Source organism: Uloborus diversus, chromosome 2, assembly GCF_026930045.1.
Source record: "Uloborus diversus isolate 005 chromosome 2, Udiv.v.3.1, whole genome shotgun sequence".
Taxonomy (NCBI): domain Eukaryota; kingdom Metazoa; phylum Arthropoda; class Arachnida; order Araneae; family Uloboridae; genus Uloborus; species Uloborus diversus.
Genome location: NC_072732.1, coordinates 36,961,519 through 36,977,675, shown reverse-complemented (window position 1 = coordinate 36,977,675; position 16,157 = coordinate 36,961,519). Strand labels below are relative to the sequence as shown.

General features: G+C 33.4%; 1 protein-coding gene across 1 annotated transcript in view; it reads left to right on the top strand.

Annotated features, from left to right (window-relative positions):
* The window catches only part of LOC129216968 (epoxide hydrolase 1-like), a 33,045-nt gene extending 22,979 nt beyond the window's left edge, over nt 1-10,066 (top strand). Inside the window, exons 6-8 of the mRNA XM_054851191.1 lie at nt 3,092-3,294; nt 4,906-5,137; nt 9,463-10,066. Of these exons, the coding sequence (XP_054707166.1) occupies nt 3,092-3,294; nt 4,906-5,137; nt 9,463-9,667 (640 nt within the window). The 3' untranslated portion in view covers nt 9,668-10,066. The remainder of the gene's footprint in view (nt 1-3,091; nt 3,295-4,905; nt 5,138-9,462) is intronic.
* The last annotated feature ends 6,091 nt before the right edge of the window (nt 10,067-16,157 follow it).

Sequence of the window (16,157 nt, the reverse complement as noted above, 5' to 3'; positions counted from 1 at the left end):
ACTGGTGGTGATATTTAGAGAGTAAACTATTGAATCACATTGAAATTGCCAATAATGAGAAAATGACATTAAATTGGAGTAAAAGGAAGTCATGTGAGGCACACATCAGCTCGTTTAAATACTAGGTCCAAATGAATATTTACCCCCTTTTAGAGATTTGTATTTTTGAACTGATAGGGAGAAAAAAATGTTTTAAATCATTTTTTTTAAACTAATTATAAAGTATGAAATAGTTTGACCGGGAAAACGGTGCATTAAGAATGTTCTCTTTGCTGGAAAAATAACTCAACAAGCTGATTACACGAAGACATAACTGAAAAAACATCCGAAAAAACAAAAATAACGCTCACATCAGTTTGATAACAATAGTTTTCTACTTAGATGAGCCATATGTTTGCTGAACACCGCAAATTAAAGATTCGAAAAGTAGAATGCATTATTTTTTTCGTGGCAATATATTTTTTTTATGCAAAAAAAGATTGAACAATTCATTTATTTCACCTTTTACGAGTATTTTGTGCTACCTTCATGATCTTTCATTTGGTAGAGAAAGAAAAGTAAAGATGAAATAATCGTACATGTAATAACATGCAACTTAAGTGAAAACTCTCAATTGGGGCTTCACATAAAAGTGCTTCCCCTCGCGCAATCCTTTGGTGTCAAACCAATATTTTGACTACGAATAACCATTTTGAAAGTCTGCCACATCGATATGATATGAAAATTTGAACCAATCATAAATTGCACAAACTTGCAGATTACTGAATACAGATGTTTTGGCGTTACAAGGAACTACGTTTTCAATACAAAATAAGTGAACTCATGTTTGAAAAGACATCCAAATGGTCTTTAGGTAGCTGGATTCCTTTCATAGTCTCGGAACTTTCTGAATCAAAAAAAAAAACTAGTATGTTGTGGCCATTACGAAACTTTCTTCTATATTTTTCTTTTTTTTTTCTGATCCTTCCCCATGCTTGACGAGGAAGCAATATTCCCAACAAAAACAAAATTACACATGCAAAAACTGAAAGTTATTTTAAAAGCCTTGCTTGAATTACAAATATTTTATTTGTTAACAAACATAAGATGGCAACAGTTAAAAATTTTAAATCATTGAGATAATATTTCCGATCATTTCCATACAATTAAAATCACGAGAAATACGCAGACGACTATTACGATTTATCTTTCTTCTTGTTGCATTAATAAGGCTATTTTTATTCGCAAAAAAAAAAAAAAAAATCAACACCTCTTGGAGCGATTGGTGTCAAAATTGAACCAAAGCCTGTTTACATATGGATTCACATATATTCCAAATTTCAACCAGAACGTAGCATTACTTCTTGAGATAGGGCGCTCACAATGGAAAAAAAGAACGGGCGATTGCGCTACCCCCCTTTTTAGCTATTGACACCTAAATAAAATCAGCTTTTATACCCTTTAAAGGCTACTCGCCGATAAATTTTTCTTTCATTCCGTTCATTATTTCTTGAGATACAGCAGTCACAATTGACGACAAAAAACGTTCTATAGCTCAACCCCCGTTTGAGTTATTGTCACCAAAATTGAATCAGCACCTGTTCCTGTTACTGGCAACATATGGACCAAATTTTGTTTGATTCCGCCAGTTACTTCCCGAGGAATAGCAAGCACGCGTAACTCAAAAAACGTCCCATTGCTCCACCCCCCTTGGAGGAATTCGCGCCAAAAACCAATGGGCACAAGTTCACATAGGGGCACATATGTGTACCAAATTTCGTTCGATTTCATGCGGTAGTTTTTGCTGTAGAGCGGCCACAAAAAACTGGTCACACACAGACGTGACACACACACACACATACATACACACACACACACACACATACACACAGACAGACAGACATTTTCCAAAAATAGTCGAAATGGACTCAGCACACCTCAAAACGTTCGAATCCGTCGAAATTCGTAAATTTGCACGAATCCAATACTTTCTTCTATATATTAGATATAGAAGAAAGTAAAAAAGAAACGCAACAGTCCATGAGGGCCAAGGACTACTGTTTCCCATCTCAGTTTTACTGATGGGGGCTCTGGGGTGCAAGGCAGCTATTCTGCTTAGGTGGTCAGTCGAATGCGGAAGTAGTTTAATAAATGTTGTGTCGAAAAGTTAGAAATGCTGCTCGGGTTGCCGTCTTTGGCGGGCTATATCTCGGACCATTTTTTTTTTTCTTTTTTTGGCAAAACAAAAAAAAAAAAAAAAGCCTGCAACTCATTGTTTTTTCTTTCTTTAATCATATGTTAAATTCCAAAACTTTCGAGTTTATGACGATAAGATTTTTTCTTTTCCTGGCTGATATTTTACATGGGATATGAAAATTATATTTTAGGAATTTTACACACAAACGAGCTGATGTGTGCATCACATGACTTCCTTTTACTCCAATTTAATGTCATTTCCCCATTATTGGCATTTTTAATGTGATTCAATAGTTTACTCTCTAAATATCTCCAACAGTGGCCAAATTGAAACAGATTTTCAAACAGAAAAAAAAATCGCGAAGTTGACGACAAAACTTGGCGACCAATAGACTGGCGGTATATCGCCAAGTGTCCGCCAAATTGTAACTTCACTTGAGTTTACATCGAAATTAACATTGATTTCCCCCAAAAAAGGGGAGGTGCACAACTAGATCCCACTAGGAGTCTACGTACCAAATTTCAACTTTCCAGGACTTACCGTTCTTGAGTTATGCGACATACATCCGCACATACATACGTACATACAGACGTCGCGAGAAAATTCGTTGTTATTAACTCGAGAATCGTCATTATGGATATTTCGCGTTCTTAGGCACTTATCCATGGGTGGTAGAGTCGAAAAAAAACTCAATATTCATTCGGGGGTGAGTAAAATGGAAATTAAGGTCGATTTTTTGAGTGAAAGTTTTTTCGCGAATACAATACTTCCTTTTTTGCAAAAGGAAGTAAAAATATATTTGAATTAATTCCTCTTCTACATCGTTTCTCATTACTTATCATTACAAAATCATATCTAGATAAAGAAGCACGCAATTTTTCATTCTTCAATTTTAAAATGTTGTCTTTCACGCAGGGTTAAAGGGCTGCATGTCAATATGTTCTTCGTGAATCCGAGAACGTTGTGGGAAAGAGTTAAAGTATTCTTAGTCGCCATGTTCCCATTCCTTGTTCCTGAAGCAGAATATAAGATGTTTTTCCCTCTTAAGAAGAGAGTTAAGGAACTCTTGGAAGAATCCGCCTACTTTCACATGAATTCTACAAAACCTGACACTGTCGGTAAGTGGATGCTCGATACGATCATTTTTTGTTTTATACATTAGAGAAAATATACTTCGTTTCATAAACCGTTCTAACCAAGGAACAATACAAATAGTAAAAAAACCAAGAAAGATATATAAGACCTCTTTACAAGATAGACAATAAAAGGACCCCTTTACAAGATATAAAGCATTAGAGACCGCCGAAATTTTAAAAAAAAAATCGACAAATTTAAAGACTTGGACGAGAGATTGAAGATATCCGCGATTTCAATCTACTTGTGATAGGACATCCATCTGCAAATTGTGTGAAAGATGTCTTCCATTACTCACCGAAATTCGCTAAACTTGATGACTTTTCTTTAAATTTCGGGACTTTAAGACCGCAAATTTCAATAACGGGGACACGAGAGCAAATAATTTATGAGTCCAGAAACATGTTTCATTATGCTCCATATATATATATATATATATATATATATATATATATATATATATATATATATATATATATATAATACTCTATCGTATGGTTTCCTGGTTAGACGTATGAATCCTGAACTAGATCCGCCTTAGAGACGGAGATTCCGTCTGAAAAAAAATATTTAGAAAAATTTTAAAAGAAAGTTTGCATTAAAAAGCAGTTTTATATTTCAGGAAGTATTGAATTTTGATTCATTCCTTATGTCGCTTGTTATAGTGCAATGGCGCCCAAACTACGTTGCCTCTCCTCTCCTTCGGTAACCGTGAAGTCTTTACAGGAGCACCGAAAAATTTTGTATCAACTTCAAAAATACATAAGGCTTATTAATTATTTAGCTTTTTAAATGTTTCGTGTTGGCATTACCGTGGGAAGGCAAAGCGCAGTATCTGCAAAAATGTGTTTTTGAGATAATTTGAAGAGACGCGTTTTGGATTCCATACCAATAATAGGGAAATGTTTGAATTGGACGTTTTGTTGGCGGAGACGCCATTTTCTGCAATAAACCAAATAAGAAAGCTGGTACAATCAAGCTCAAGTACAGTAAATGACAAAAATGAAAAAACAAAAATCTGATACTGCACTTTATCTTCGCACAGCAGTGTAAATCGGGACTGTGTAATGCAGGGTATACGAGTTATATGTATAATTTTGCAGTCAGTTATGATTATTCATATCTTCACTTATACTGTTAATTACGGAAGTGCGCCGTTGCATAATTTTAATTCCAAACCAAGGCGCAGTTTTGTCCTTGTTATGGACTCATTCGTCTAGAGTAGTCAATAAAAATGGAAAGTCAATAACTTGAAGGTAACCTTAGCTACAATGAGATTACATCTGCCTCCAGCTCAGTTATTGATTACTCAAGATTAACGAGTCCGTAACAAGGACAAAACTACGGTCTCTGGTTGTCATAACTGGACTGCCGGTATACTGCATGAAACTACTGGGATACTATTGTATTTCCCGAAATATTACTTAGTTTTACAAACATCTTATTTCAAATACGTAAATTACCTTTTCTGCCAATGAAAAAAATAAATCCATTGCAATTTCTAAATATCTCTAAAATTTCGGAATTCGCTGGATTCGTTTCTATCTAGTTTTAATTTATAGGCTTCGGAATTAAGAATCATTTATTTTTCACAGGTTGCGGTATGGCAGACAGTCCTGCTGGTATGGCTGGATACCTGTTAGAGAAAATCCCCGTATGCACAAACCCAGAATATTTGAATCTTCCGGACGGTGGCATCACCAAGAAGTTTACGCTGGACCAATTATTGACAAATGTCATGGTCTACTGGGTGAATAACAACGCAACTGCAGCTGCAAGGTTCTACAAAGAGAACATGAACGATGTAATGAGAGGAAAGCACGAGAGGTAACTCATACAAAATGTTTAAGATTACAGTAGATTGCCTATTACTCGAAGTTCAATTACCAGACTTGTCCAATTATCCGAACATGCTATTCTTTTCAATCTGTCTAAGCTCTCAAAATCGACCACATTACCTCGATGTGCAAGAGAAAGACTTGGCCTACGGGGAAAATTGGTTGAATTTTTTTTACTACTCAATTTGATTAAAATACGTATATTTACTTCATTAAAAAAAATAGTTCAACTATTTAATTGCCAAACGCATCAATAAAGTTGCTTGTCAAATTAACCAAACTTCCGTTAGTCCCAACTAAAATATTTTTGAAGTAATTCAGTGAAATTTATATATAAAAGCCCTTTTTGCTAGAAATCATTGTGTAATGCAGAAAATTTGAAAATACAAAATTTAAACGTTTTGCCGTAATCAATAAAGAAAAGTAATTTTTAAAACTGAACAAAATTGTGAGGACAACGAGCGTATTGCCCTGAAAAACCTTCTTCAAGTGGCACTACAGCCCGTTATGGGCCTTGGCCTAATCCACAATTTTGCTCCAGACGCCCTCTGACCAACCTTCTCCCTCCATCTGCGGACCTTCATTGTTTCCAGGTTTGCAAGGACATCATCCAACCGACTCTTTCTAGGTCGTCCTCTGGTCCTGTGTGGTGTTCTCTTTTATCAGACTTGATGTTATGGAAATTGAAGAACGTTCTTGAAAGTTTTTACCCTGGATTTTTCGTTGAAGAAAATGAGTTGTTGTTTGTTTCGGTATTGAATACCATTTCTTAATTCTTTGGGGGCTAGAATGCCTCACAAAGTTTCCATTAGACTTAGATCGAGTCTTTTTCCGGCCAGTAAATTAATTTCACGAAATGAGCATCAAGTAATGATTTTGAGGTTTGTGGAACATGTAATTAGGCATTATCCTGCTGGAACACATTGTTTAAACTCGTAATTAAACGGTGTTTTTGGTTTAAAAAATATTGCTCAGTACATCAACATTACTCTCAGAATTCATTATGCCCTGCACAAAAAAATATTGGTGGTTTCAGTCCGCTACGAAATTTCCTCAGCCCATTACTGAGCCATCTCTATTGAGCCATCTCCAAATGTACGCTTTGAGATTTTATTTTCCTTCACAGAGATCGTACCACAAGTAACAAAAACCATTTAGTCCATCCTAATTAAACTTTTTCTCATCAAAAAATATTACATTATCCCACTTTTTACCCATAGCCATAACGCTTTTTTGACACGCTCAACCCTTGGTCTCTTATGAATTCTTTTAAGAGTCGGTGGTGACATTAGTTTTCCATTATGAAACTTTTTCTCTTTTTGTAAAATATGTTGAATAGTTCGAGAACTGCATCGTAACTAAAATCCCCATCTAACTAACTCTTGATATTTGCTTTTTGAAGCGAGCTCATCAAATGTGTTTCACACGTATACAGAAACAGAAGATTTCCTATCTTGTTCTCTAAATGACTGATCTTTACCGATTCAGATTTGTTGCTACTTGACGTACAGTAAGTCTTTAAGTTTTTTAAGCAACCACTTTCCTTTTCTCAAATTCTTAAGTACCAAATGGCATGACTATAAAAATAGAATGTGATGTCCACAATTGCTTACTAAGCATTTATATTGTTATGTAGTGCAGTGTGCAGAACAAAAAACAAGCAAATTTTGCTTTTTAGAACACAGAAATCGAAATGTGCTTATAATTTTGTCGAAATAAAAGGGATGTCAAATTTCAAACTTCATTCTATAAATATGAAATTCCCATGTATTTCCAATAAAAGAAATAAAAAAGTTATCTTTTCCCCGTTAGTTTCCAGTAATAAAATTTTCATAACTTTCCGATCAAATGCAGCCAAGATTTGGGGATTTTTCTTTCGTCTTGATGATTTTGTCTACCAATGTATACCAAAAAATTTCAATATAATTTTGCATTTCAGCAGTCATATACAATACCAAATCTTGTAATATAAGAAACTATAATGTCTAATAATTTTGAAAAATATTTGGTTAATGTAACATTGTAGTGGTGTCAGAAAAGGGATATTGACCACATAACTCGGTTTTTGGTTAGATTACTGTTTAATGCATGAAATTAAATGTTCACTCTTCCAGTGACAATCTTCCTCTGACTGCCAGTGCAGATTCTCAGCCTTGTGGAAGTTCAAGTGGTTGCACAATTGGGGTTTCCATAATTGCGCAATTGGGATTTCTCCTTTTGCTAACGAATTTATGGGTTTCCCACAACATAATTAATGCGCCTAAATTTTACTGATTGCTTGTTCGTTTTGAATATTTTTTTATTTGATGTTTAAAAAATGTTTCACGTAATTTTTTTGGTATATGTAGTATAGGTGCGCTTTAATTGCAATTTACTTTGTTGTCCTCTCCTTAGTACTCGTAGATTTACTCTGACAAAATATTTTAATGCTATGTTTTATTTAGTGAATGCTACACATTAGTAACTACGTGCTTGCAAAATTTGCAACAAGGAAGAAAACGGCGTATTGTGTTAGATTGGTTGTCCGAAAAATTGATAAGGATTATACAGGGACGAATACAAGTTAGGAGCGATGGGGGCGATCGCCCCTCCCTTGAAGGACCCTGCATCGGCAACTTTTCCAAATTAAAGTTCTAAAAATGCAAGTGCATGCTATTTTTGACGACAGGAATGGGCTTTGGATCTTCCTTCCGGAAATTTTTTGGAATTGAAGTTTCTAAAGGCTTTTTCAGACGATCTTTGATGATATTAGGAGGACGAGTTTGGAGACCTTCCCTCGACTATTTTGCAAAATTAAAGTCTTAATGACGCGGTTGCATACGTTTCACAGTGCTAATGGATAAAATGGGTTTTGTGACTTTCCTCTGTTAATTTTTTTGAAACTAAAGCTCCAAAAAAGGACTTTTTTAGACGACCTTCGATCATGTTAGGAAGATGGAGTTTCGAAACATTGGCCCGGAATTGCTACAAAATCTAAGTTCTAAAACGTAATTTTAGAATAACTCTTTCAAAGGAAAGGAATAGTTTTGGGGTAATACTTGTATAAATCTCTATATTTAGGTTGTATCAGATAAAAGTTGAGGTGCCTCACCCCTCCCCGCGCTCCCCCCCAACCAAGCATGTGTAAATTAGATACGTAGTAAATGTAAACTAAAAAAAAAATCAACCGCCCCCTCCCTTGAACAATTTTTGGATCCGTCCATCGGATTATGTTTACATAAAATTAACGGTGAAAAGAAGTAGCTATTCTGCTTTCATGAGAAAGGTAGACTAGAAATTAAAAAATACACCCTTTGGCGATGTCATTCACACTAGCGTAGCCAAAAAAAATTTCAGAGGAGGATATGGTTTATTTCTTTTCTGAGGTCTAAAAGGAACATTTTCGAGTTTCTGTGGCATTAAAAAATGGCTCTGTATTTCATTTAGAAGTTTTAACATACAATGATTTCAACTTATATGTTCCAAATAAAATTTATTACTTTCATTTTAGATCTTTTAAAGAGCGTCGTAGTTAAATTTTGAACTATAATGCGTAAAATCGTGGTTTTGAAAGCGACTCCTATCTGTGATTTTTAAAGATGCAGAAAATAATCAGCGTCCATGTCGTATGATGGGCATCTAAAAGTTCCTTTGAGTATTTGTTTGCTCGAGTACTCTTGGCAAAATTATTTTGTAGTGCAGTTTTGCAACGAGAGAGCCCATGTGTCTCCATCTAATGTAACTAGGCACGGAACTGGGTGCCAAAATTATCGTAGTAATGGCTGTCCGTCGATCAAAGGGCTACATGAAAGAATAGATGCCAGCTCTTGAGGAATGCCTTGGTCTACATATGTCAAGGAATCGATATGATGACTCATTACAAAACAATTTTCTTTACATTTTAGCATATTTTTGAAGCTATGACAATATGTATCATTTTAGGAAATCAATAATTTGTATTAGTTCAAAGAAACAAAGATAGACCACTGTGCCCTGGAGGCGGGGATAGTAGTCCACTTTGCGAATGCTTACCATTTATGTTTTTGTTCAAAATGCATTGAAAAAAAAAAAATGTAGTAAAATAATGGGGTATAGCAACAACGGTTAAAAGAATGGTTGATATTTCCTTTAGAAACATCGTTTTTGCTCTCTTTCTTTCTCTGACTAACAATTAAAAGTGTAGAAGTGGTCCTCTGTGCCCTGCCCTCTATGCCTTTCAATGCTCAATTCACATCTTATTCAGCTCTCCTCAATAGCATTTCTCAATTAGAAAAAAAACATCATTGCTATTTGATAAAAAAAAAACCTCTAAATTGTTCTTTTCGTTTATTTTAGATACCCCGTTACTGTTCCGTCTGCAGTGGCTGTCTTCCCATACGAAGTTCTTATGATGCCTCGGCTTCTGATGACGCAACAGTTCCAGAACATGATATCCTACAATCTCATGCCCAAGGGTGGCCACTTTGCTGCTTGGGAAGAACCAGAACTCCTATCAAATGATGTCTATCAATTTGTTTCTAAAGCTGAAAAAATTGTTTAGATTCCGTTAAAACGTTTCACGAATCATTGTGAAATGAGATGAAGCTAAGCTAAATGTGACAGAAGTCAAAAGGGAGATATTTACGTTTGTAACATTAAAAGGCAAAAGGTATTGGAAATATTTAATAAGCTTCATTAAAAGCCTTTGCACAATTTCTTGTGGGAACCGTTCAATTTCTTGCGTTGAAGTTCGGGTAGAATTCTAAACTAAATTTTAAACTTAAAAATCAGTAATATTGAAACTAATGATATAAATATCAAATGGTATTACAAGTACTGTTTAATCTATCCTGTGCGTTTTTTCATATTTTCCGGATCAATGTATCTAGCGTCCTTTGGAAAAAACAACTTCGATCAAGAAAATATTAAATTGTTTATTCATATATTTTTACACTACTTAAACTTGAAACGTTGTAGGAATTAAATTACTGTTATAGCATTACAATATACTGAATGATAAATGCTTTTATGTTATTAAAATGTATTTTAATATTTTTGATACATATATTTTAGTAATAAGGTTGTTCTAAATGTGATATTTTTGATCATTTTTATACGACAGCTGTATTTTTGATTATTATACTCTTTCATATTTTATCATTTCGTTAGCTTAAACTCAAAACTTCTTTGAAACTAATTCAACAAAAAAAAAAAAAAAAAAAAAATTTCTGAAACTCATGTTTTTTATTTAATCAAGAGTTGGAGAACATTGAAAAAATCAGTCACTACAAACTTTGGATATTTCATCTGTGCAAAGCTTTATTTTATAATTTCAATAAAGATGGTTCTTGTTCAAAGCACAAATACGCAAAGAATTTCACTGCGCACGCTCTGAACTTACAAATAAACAACTTGTACGTTTTACTCGTAAACAGACTATTTGTTTGGTCAATTTCTTGTCTTATTTTTGTGGGTACTTGATAATGGAACCACACAGCAATGTACATTTACGCACTGATTACTTTCTATTTGTAGAACTTGTTTGCATTATTTCGATGTTCCTATTTGAATAAAACTTTTCTTACTTCGTGTTGGTTCATCATCTAAAACTTTTAGGTTTCTTCAGATTTTAATTTTAGAAGAACGTGATCCATATGTTCTTAAATATGCTTAATTTTAATGAGCCGAATTTTTCGTATCTTTATAATCCACAACTACACATCAACATTATACCGTAACATATTTTTTGCTGAAAGACGCAAACCCATGGGAAAATAAAACTGCAATATCTAGTAATGCATCGAAATATCTAAAAGGAAAAGTCTAAAAGACAATAAAATTATATAATACCTAAAAACACTTTAAAAAGTTAAGAGTATAAAAGAAGGTTAGATGATATTTAAGTTCTTTGACATGTTTATTTTTAAAACATGATTTTAGATCTTTAAATTCTTTTTTTTTTTTTTTTTTAATTCTTAGTTTTACTTCAAAGTTAATTCATTTTTTGTTTAGCTAATAAAATGAACTGACAATTTATTTTGGCCGAGACTAGCCAAAACAAAATTTTTTTTTTGCAAACAATCAAATTTTTATTATTATATTATTGCATTTTATTTTTACTTGTGATTTTTAAAACTCATCTTTCAGATGTATACATTTTTTTCTTTTCAATTTAAAAAAGACAATATTTATAACTAATGAATCTTAAGTTTTCAAAATTTGAGACTCCACGATGGAATTATTTCTTTGTGCGGGATAAGTTCAACATATGTAAAAATTTATAACTTTCTATACGAGGAAAAGTTCAACGTAGAGGAATGTTGCCGTCAATGAACCACATAACAGTTTTCGATTTTTTTAGAAAGGAAACCCAATTAAAACTACACGTTAATTATAGGAACAATTTTTCAGTATATTTCTCTTTGAATAATAATATTCACTTTCATGATAAATATACACAATAAAGAATGAAAATTAAAAATAAATATTTTAGTATGTGGTCCAATCATAGCAACCGGTTGCTAAAGGATAGACCTTCGAGTTTCCATCGATGGACCACATTCTCAAATTAAAAAAAAAATCAATGCGTAACTTACAAATACTTATAATAGGCGATTAATAAACGCTACAAGTACCAAGTTATGGAAAAAGAGATTTATTTTCTAAAATGTTTTATTTTCGGATTAGATTAATATAAAAAAAGTACAACACACAGCTGTTGTCAGCACACCTCGTTCACCACTTGGTAATTTACCAACCTGGCGTTCTCACCTAATATTTTTGCAACCTCTTTTGAGCTGTGGGGAGTTTTGTTAAATCTATTTTGAAAATTTTGGTTCGACACACGAATGTACTTGCTCAAGTTATTTCGGTTCGATGCAAGTAAATGTCGAAGAACTTATTTACCATTTTATTACTGAAACCAGAAGCTGAAGTCTCAAACTATCAGAGAATATAGTACTAATATACTTTTTGTCTTAATTAAAACTGCGGTCTTAATGTCTTTTTTCTCAGCCTCTTGAAAAGTCAACCCGCCCCCCCTAATGTTTCGGAAGTAATTCCAAAAACGTCATCTCTAGTTTCAAAATATGATTCTCTAATTATATTCCAATTTCGGAGGGCATATCTCTTAATTTTTTATAAATGACTAAGGTAACAAAAAAAAACAGTTTTTATCTTCCAATGCGACTGTTTAAAGTTCCTTTCAAGACTCGATACTGGCGGCAGACTTCGTCAAGTCCATACCATCATTTCTATAAGCTAATGTTGCACGTTACTTGATCTCACTTGTCCACTGGCCCTATTTTACTAATTTTGGCATTTTTCTGGATCAGCAAAAGTATTTGAAACTGTATTATTATGTTTTCAATTTTTAATCAGTTTTATTTTTAAAAAATGAAGTAAAATTATAATAAATTAAAATAGATTTCATGAATTACTAAGAAACGTTTTTTCATTATTATCATATTTATTTTTAAACAGTTGAGCAATTTTCAAAGGTAATTGAGCTGAAGTTACAACAATATTTGCGATTTTCTATGAATGAACCACTTTGTCAGGTGGTCCATTCGTGAAAACACCTAGCGGTTTAATAATAGCAACTGCGTCATTTTGAATATTCTTATAGGTGTTACTGCTGTGACAAATCGTGATGAAACATGAAGTATGGGTAATTGTACTTGAAAAGGCTCTTTTTTAAGTCAATGTTCCCGTTTAGTTGTTCAGTGATATTTTCAAAGCATGTTATAACCAAATGAAAATCTCAATAATGAGTAAGATAATGGTAGAAATCTTATCTTGCCGATTAACAATACGATGAAGTAGTTTTAGCTACTTGACGACATTGCAGTAGACTGTTTTCAGACAAAGGAAGGTACTAAGACTGTAGAAACTCTAGTACGGGAAATATCTTCGCGGTCTAGTCATGGAACCGGTTCATCGATGGCAGCCTTCCCCTATGTTGAATTATGAAGATGGTTATGATAAACTATTTACTAGTCGGATTAAACAGCAGTTCCCTAAACTGCAAACTTTGAATGACGTTGGGCTTGTTGACAGTTAACGTCTGAAAAAATATTAACATGTTCAATGTTCATTTAAATGCCTGCAGATAAATTGGCCGGGTCTGATATTAAGATTGTTTCATATTTCATTACATGTTCTTGAACTAATTCACAACAGTAGTTATACTCTATAGTGTTATGAATTAGCTCCAGAACATATTCTAGTATATTATTTAAAGGGTAAAAGAGGTAAATGATAACCCATAAAACTAACAGGCTGTTTTAAAAAAAACTTCAAGTTTTGGTATAGTCTTTTTGTTTTTATATTGAGTTGCTTTGATTGACAAATTGTTCATATTGATTACTAAAATTCAATGTTGAAACATTTCCCCTTTCGCTCAAGTTCTGTAGTATTTCAAATATTCCTACTTGATAAAAGTGTTAGAGATGTTTGAAATGGCTTACTTTTCTCAAATTAATTTAAAACCATGTTATAGGTCCTTTATAGCAATTATTATAACTTTGATTTTTTAAAACTGCTTTTCTTTCTCCAGAATTATTTTTTTAATATTATTTATTTTTGCATCATAAATATTTATTCCTACTTTTTTTTTTGTGCATTTTATTAATTTTAAGCAAAACCAACATGATTGTTTAACAATTATACAGATGGTCGACTTAATTTGACCAAAAAATGCACGGTCGAACAAAACTATAGTTGATGGACTCTATTAATTTCTAAGGACGAAAACTATTCTGAAACGAGCTGATATGGGCATCACATGACTTCCTTTTACTCCAATTTATGTCATTTCTCCATTATTGGCAAATTTAATGTGATTTAATTGTTTACTTTCTAAATATCACCAACAGTGGCCAAACTGAGACCAAATTTAAAAAAAAAATATAAAAAAATCGCCAAATTGGAGACAAAACTTGGCGACCAATAAACTGGCGATATATCACCAAGTGTCCGACAGATTATAACACCACTTGAGTTTACATCGAAATTAACAATGATTTCCCCCCAAAAAGGGGCAAAAGATCCCATTAGGAACACCCGAATGCAACCAAAAGGGAAAGTGCACAACTAGACCCCACTAGGAGTCTACGTACCAAATTTCAACTTTCTAGGACATACCGTTTTTGAGTTCTGCGAGATACATACACACATACGCACATACATAAGTACATACGGACGTCACGAGAAATTTCGTTGTAATTAACTCGGGGGTCGTCAAAATGGATATTTTCGGGTGCCTGTAGGTTACTAGGCGTATATCCACGTGTGGTCGGGTCGAAAAAAAAAAAAAACTCAACACTCAGTCGGGGGTGAGAAAAATGGAAATTAAGGCCGATTTTTGGGTGAAAATTTTTTCCGGAATACAATACTTCCTTTTTTGTAAAAAGAAGTAAAAAACAAGGATATACTCGATAATTTTATGTGAAACAATCTTTGTTTGATCCTCAGCCCATTAAACAATTCCTGTTTATATTTTTTTTCCCAGCTAAAAAACGTAATTGGTTATCTATGACCTGAGGCATCACTTAAATGTTTGATGTCGGCAAGTTTCCACTTGACCTCAAACATGTAGTTTAACTGATTTCATCTCGGCTTGACTCGTTATTTTTCTCTTAGTTACCTTTTTTTCCCTTATGGTTTCTATTCGTAGTAATTTTAGCAAATTTGACATTGATTCATCCATGAACTTCTTTATTTCTATTGCAGTTTATTACTGCATTTGAGGTTATGGAAGGGAATGGGATTATATTTACAATCGAGCATTAGAATTTGTGCCATTTTTGATTGCACTAGTGATGTGGACTCAGCAGGAATTTCTTAAGCGCCTATAAAATAGTATATAGCTTTCATAACTGAAAAGAAATAGGCGCATGTACTCATTCATATACGCGTTAAAAGTTATTCTTTATAAATACTTAATTTTTAGCGAATTTTATTTTTGTGGATTCTTAGACACTTTCTTACACCTATAAGGTATGATTAAATTGCATCAAAAAATGCATTTTTTTTTCTAAATAACTTTGATGCTAATGGTGGCGTACTGAAGCCTGGAATTACAGTAGCAAAAAATAAATTTAAACTGATAAAGGTACAAAACAGTATTTTAAAAGCGCGTTTCAGAACGATTTACAAACAGTAGGAAACTGAGGGGTACACAAAAAGCCATTGATTAGGGAAACAGTTCAAATGAGGTAAGAATTCAAAAAATCCAAATAGAAAACTGCAAACAATTTTGAATGATTTTTACAGAAGAAAACTCAGAGACGCGATTACACTACCAACAGCGTCGTCCGATATAAACATGTTAAATCGTGATTTTTGATGTTTTCCGGTGTACCTCGGTGGTGGTCACTGTAACGTGCCAAAAAACATTTTATTCGACAAATTTCGACTGATGGTTTCGAAAATTAGGAATCAGTATTGCAGTACTGCAGTTGCTTCTTCTTTTTTTTAACTCTTCTTTTAACTAGGCCTAATTTTTCTTTTCATTAAATATAGGTATGTATGAATGCACGTATTTTTTTGTTTCAATCGTTCTTCATAAAACTTAGTTTAATTCGATAAATTGAAAATTTTCTTCCTCCCAAACATTTAGGTTCGAAGCACTCCTGGATGTAATTTCTATATTCTTTCCGCCGGAATTTCACTGCACGTTTAGTTTGATCAATGTAAGAAGTATAGCTTTGACAGGCAATGCTGTAGATACCCTATTTATCATCTCCCCCACACTATGTTACGGGTGTGAAAATTGTACTTTACCAACGAGAAAAAAAGGACTTTCAAGTTTCCCTCAGATTTTTTGCTTCGTGTTGATTTATTATTTGGAGGGATAAAACTGGTCTTACAAGAATAATCTAAAACACTAACAAATATATTTAATGACACTATTTTTTAATTTGTATCAGATGGAATTAGTTACATGAGCAGAGTGAAGATTACAGTCCACTGCCAAGCTTCTCAAATAATCAAGTGCGGGAAAAATTAAACCGCCAGAATTACAAATCAATAAAGCGAGGAAGATAAAA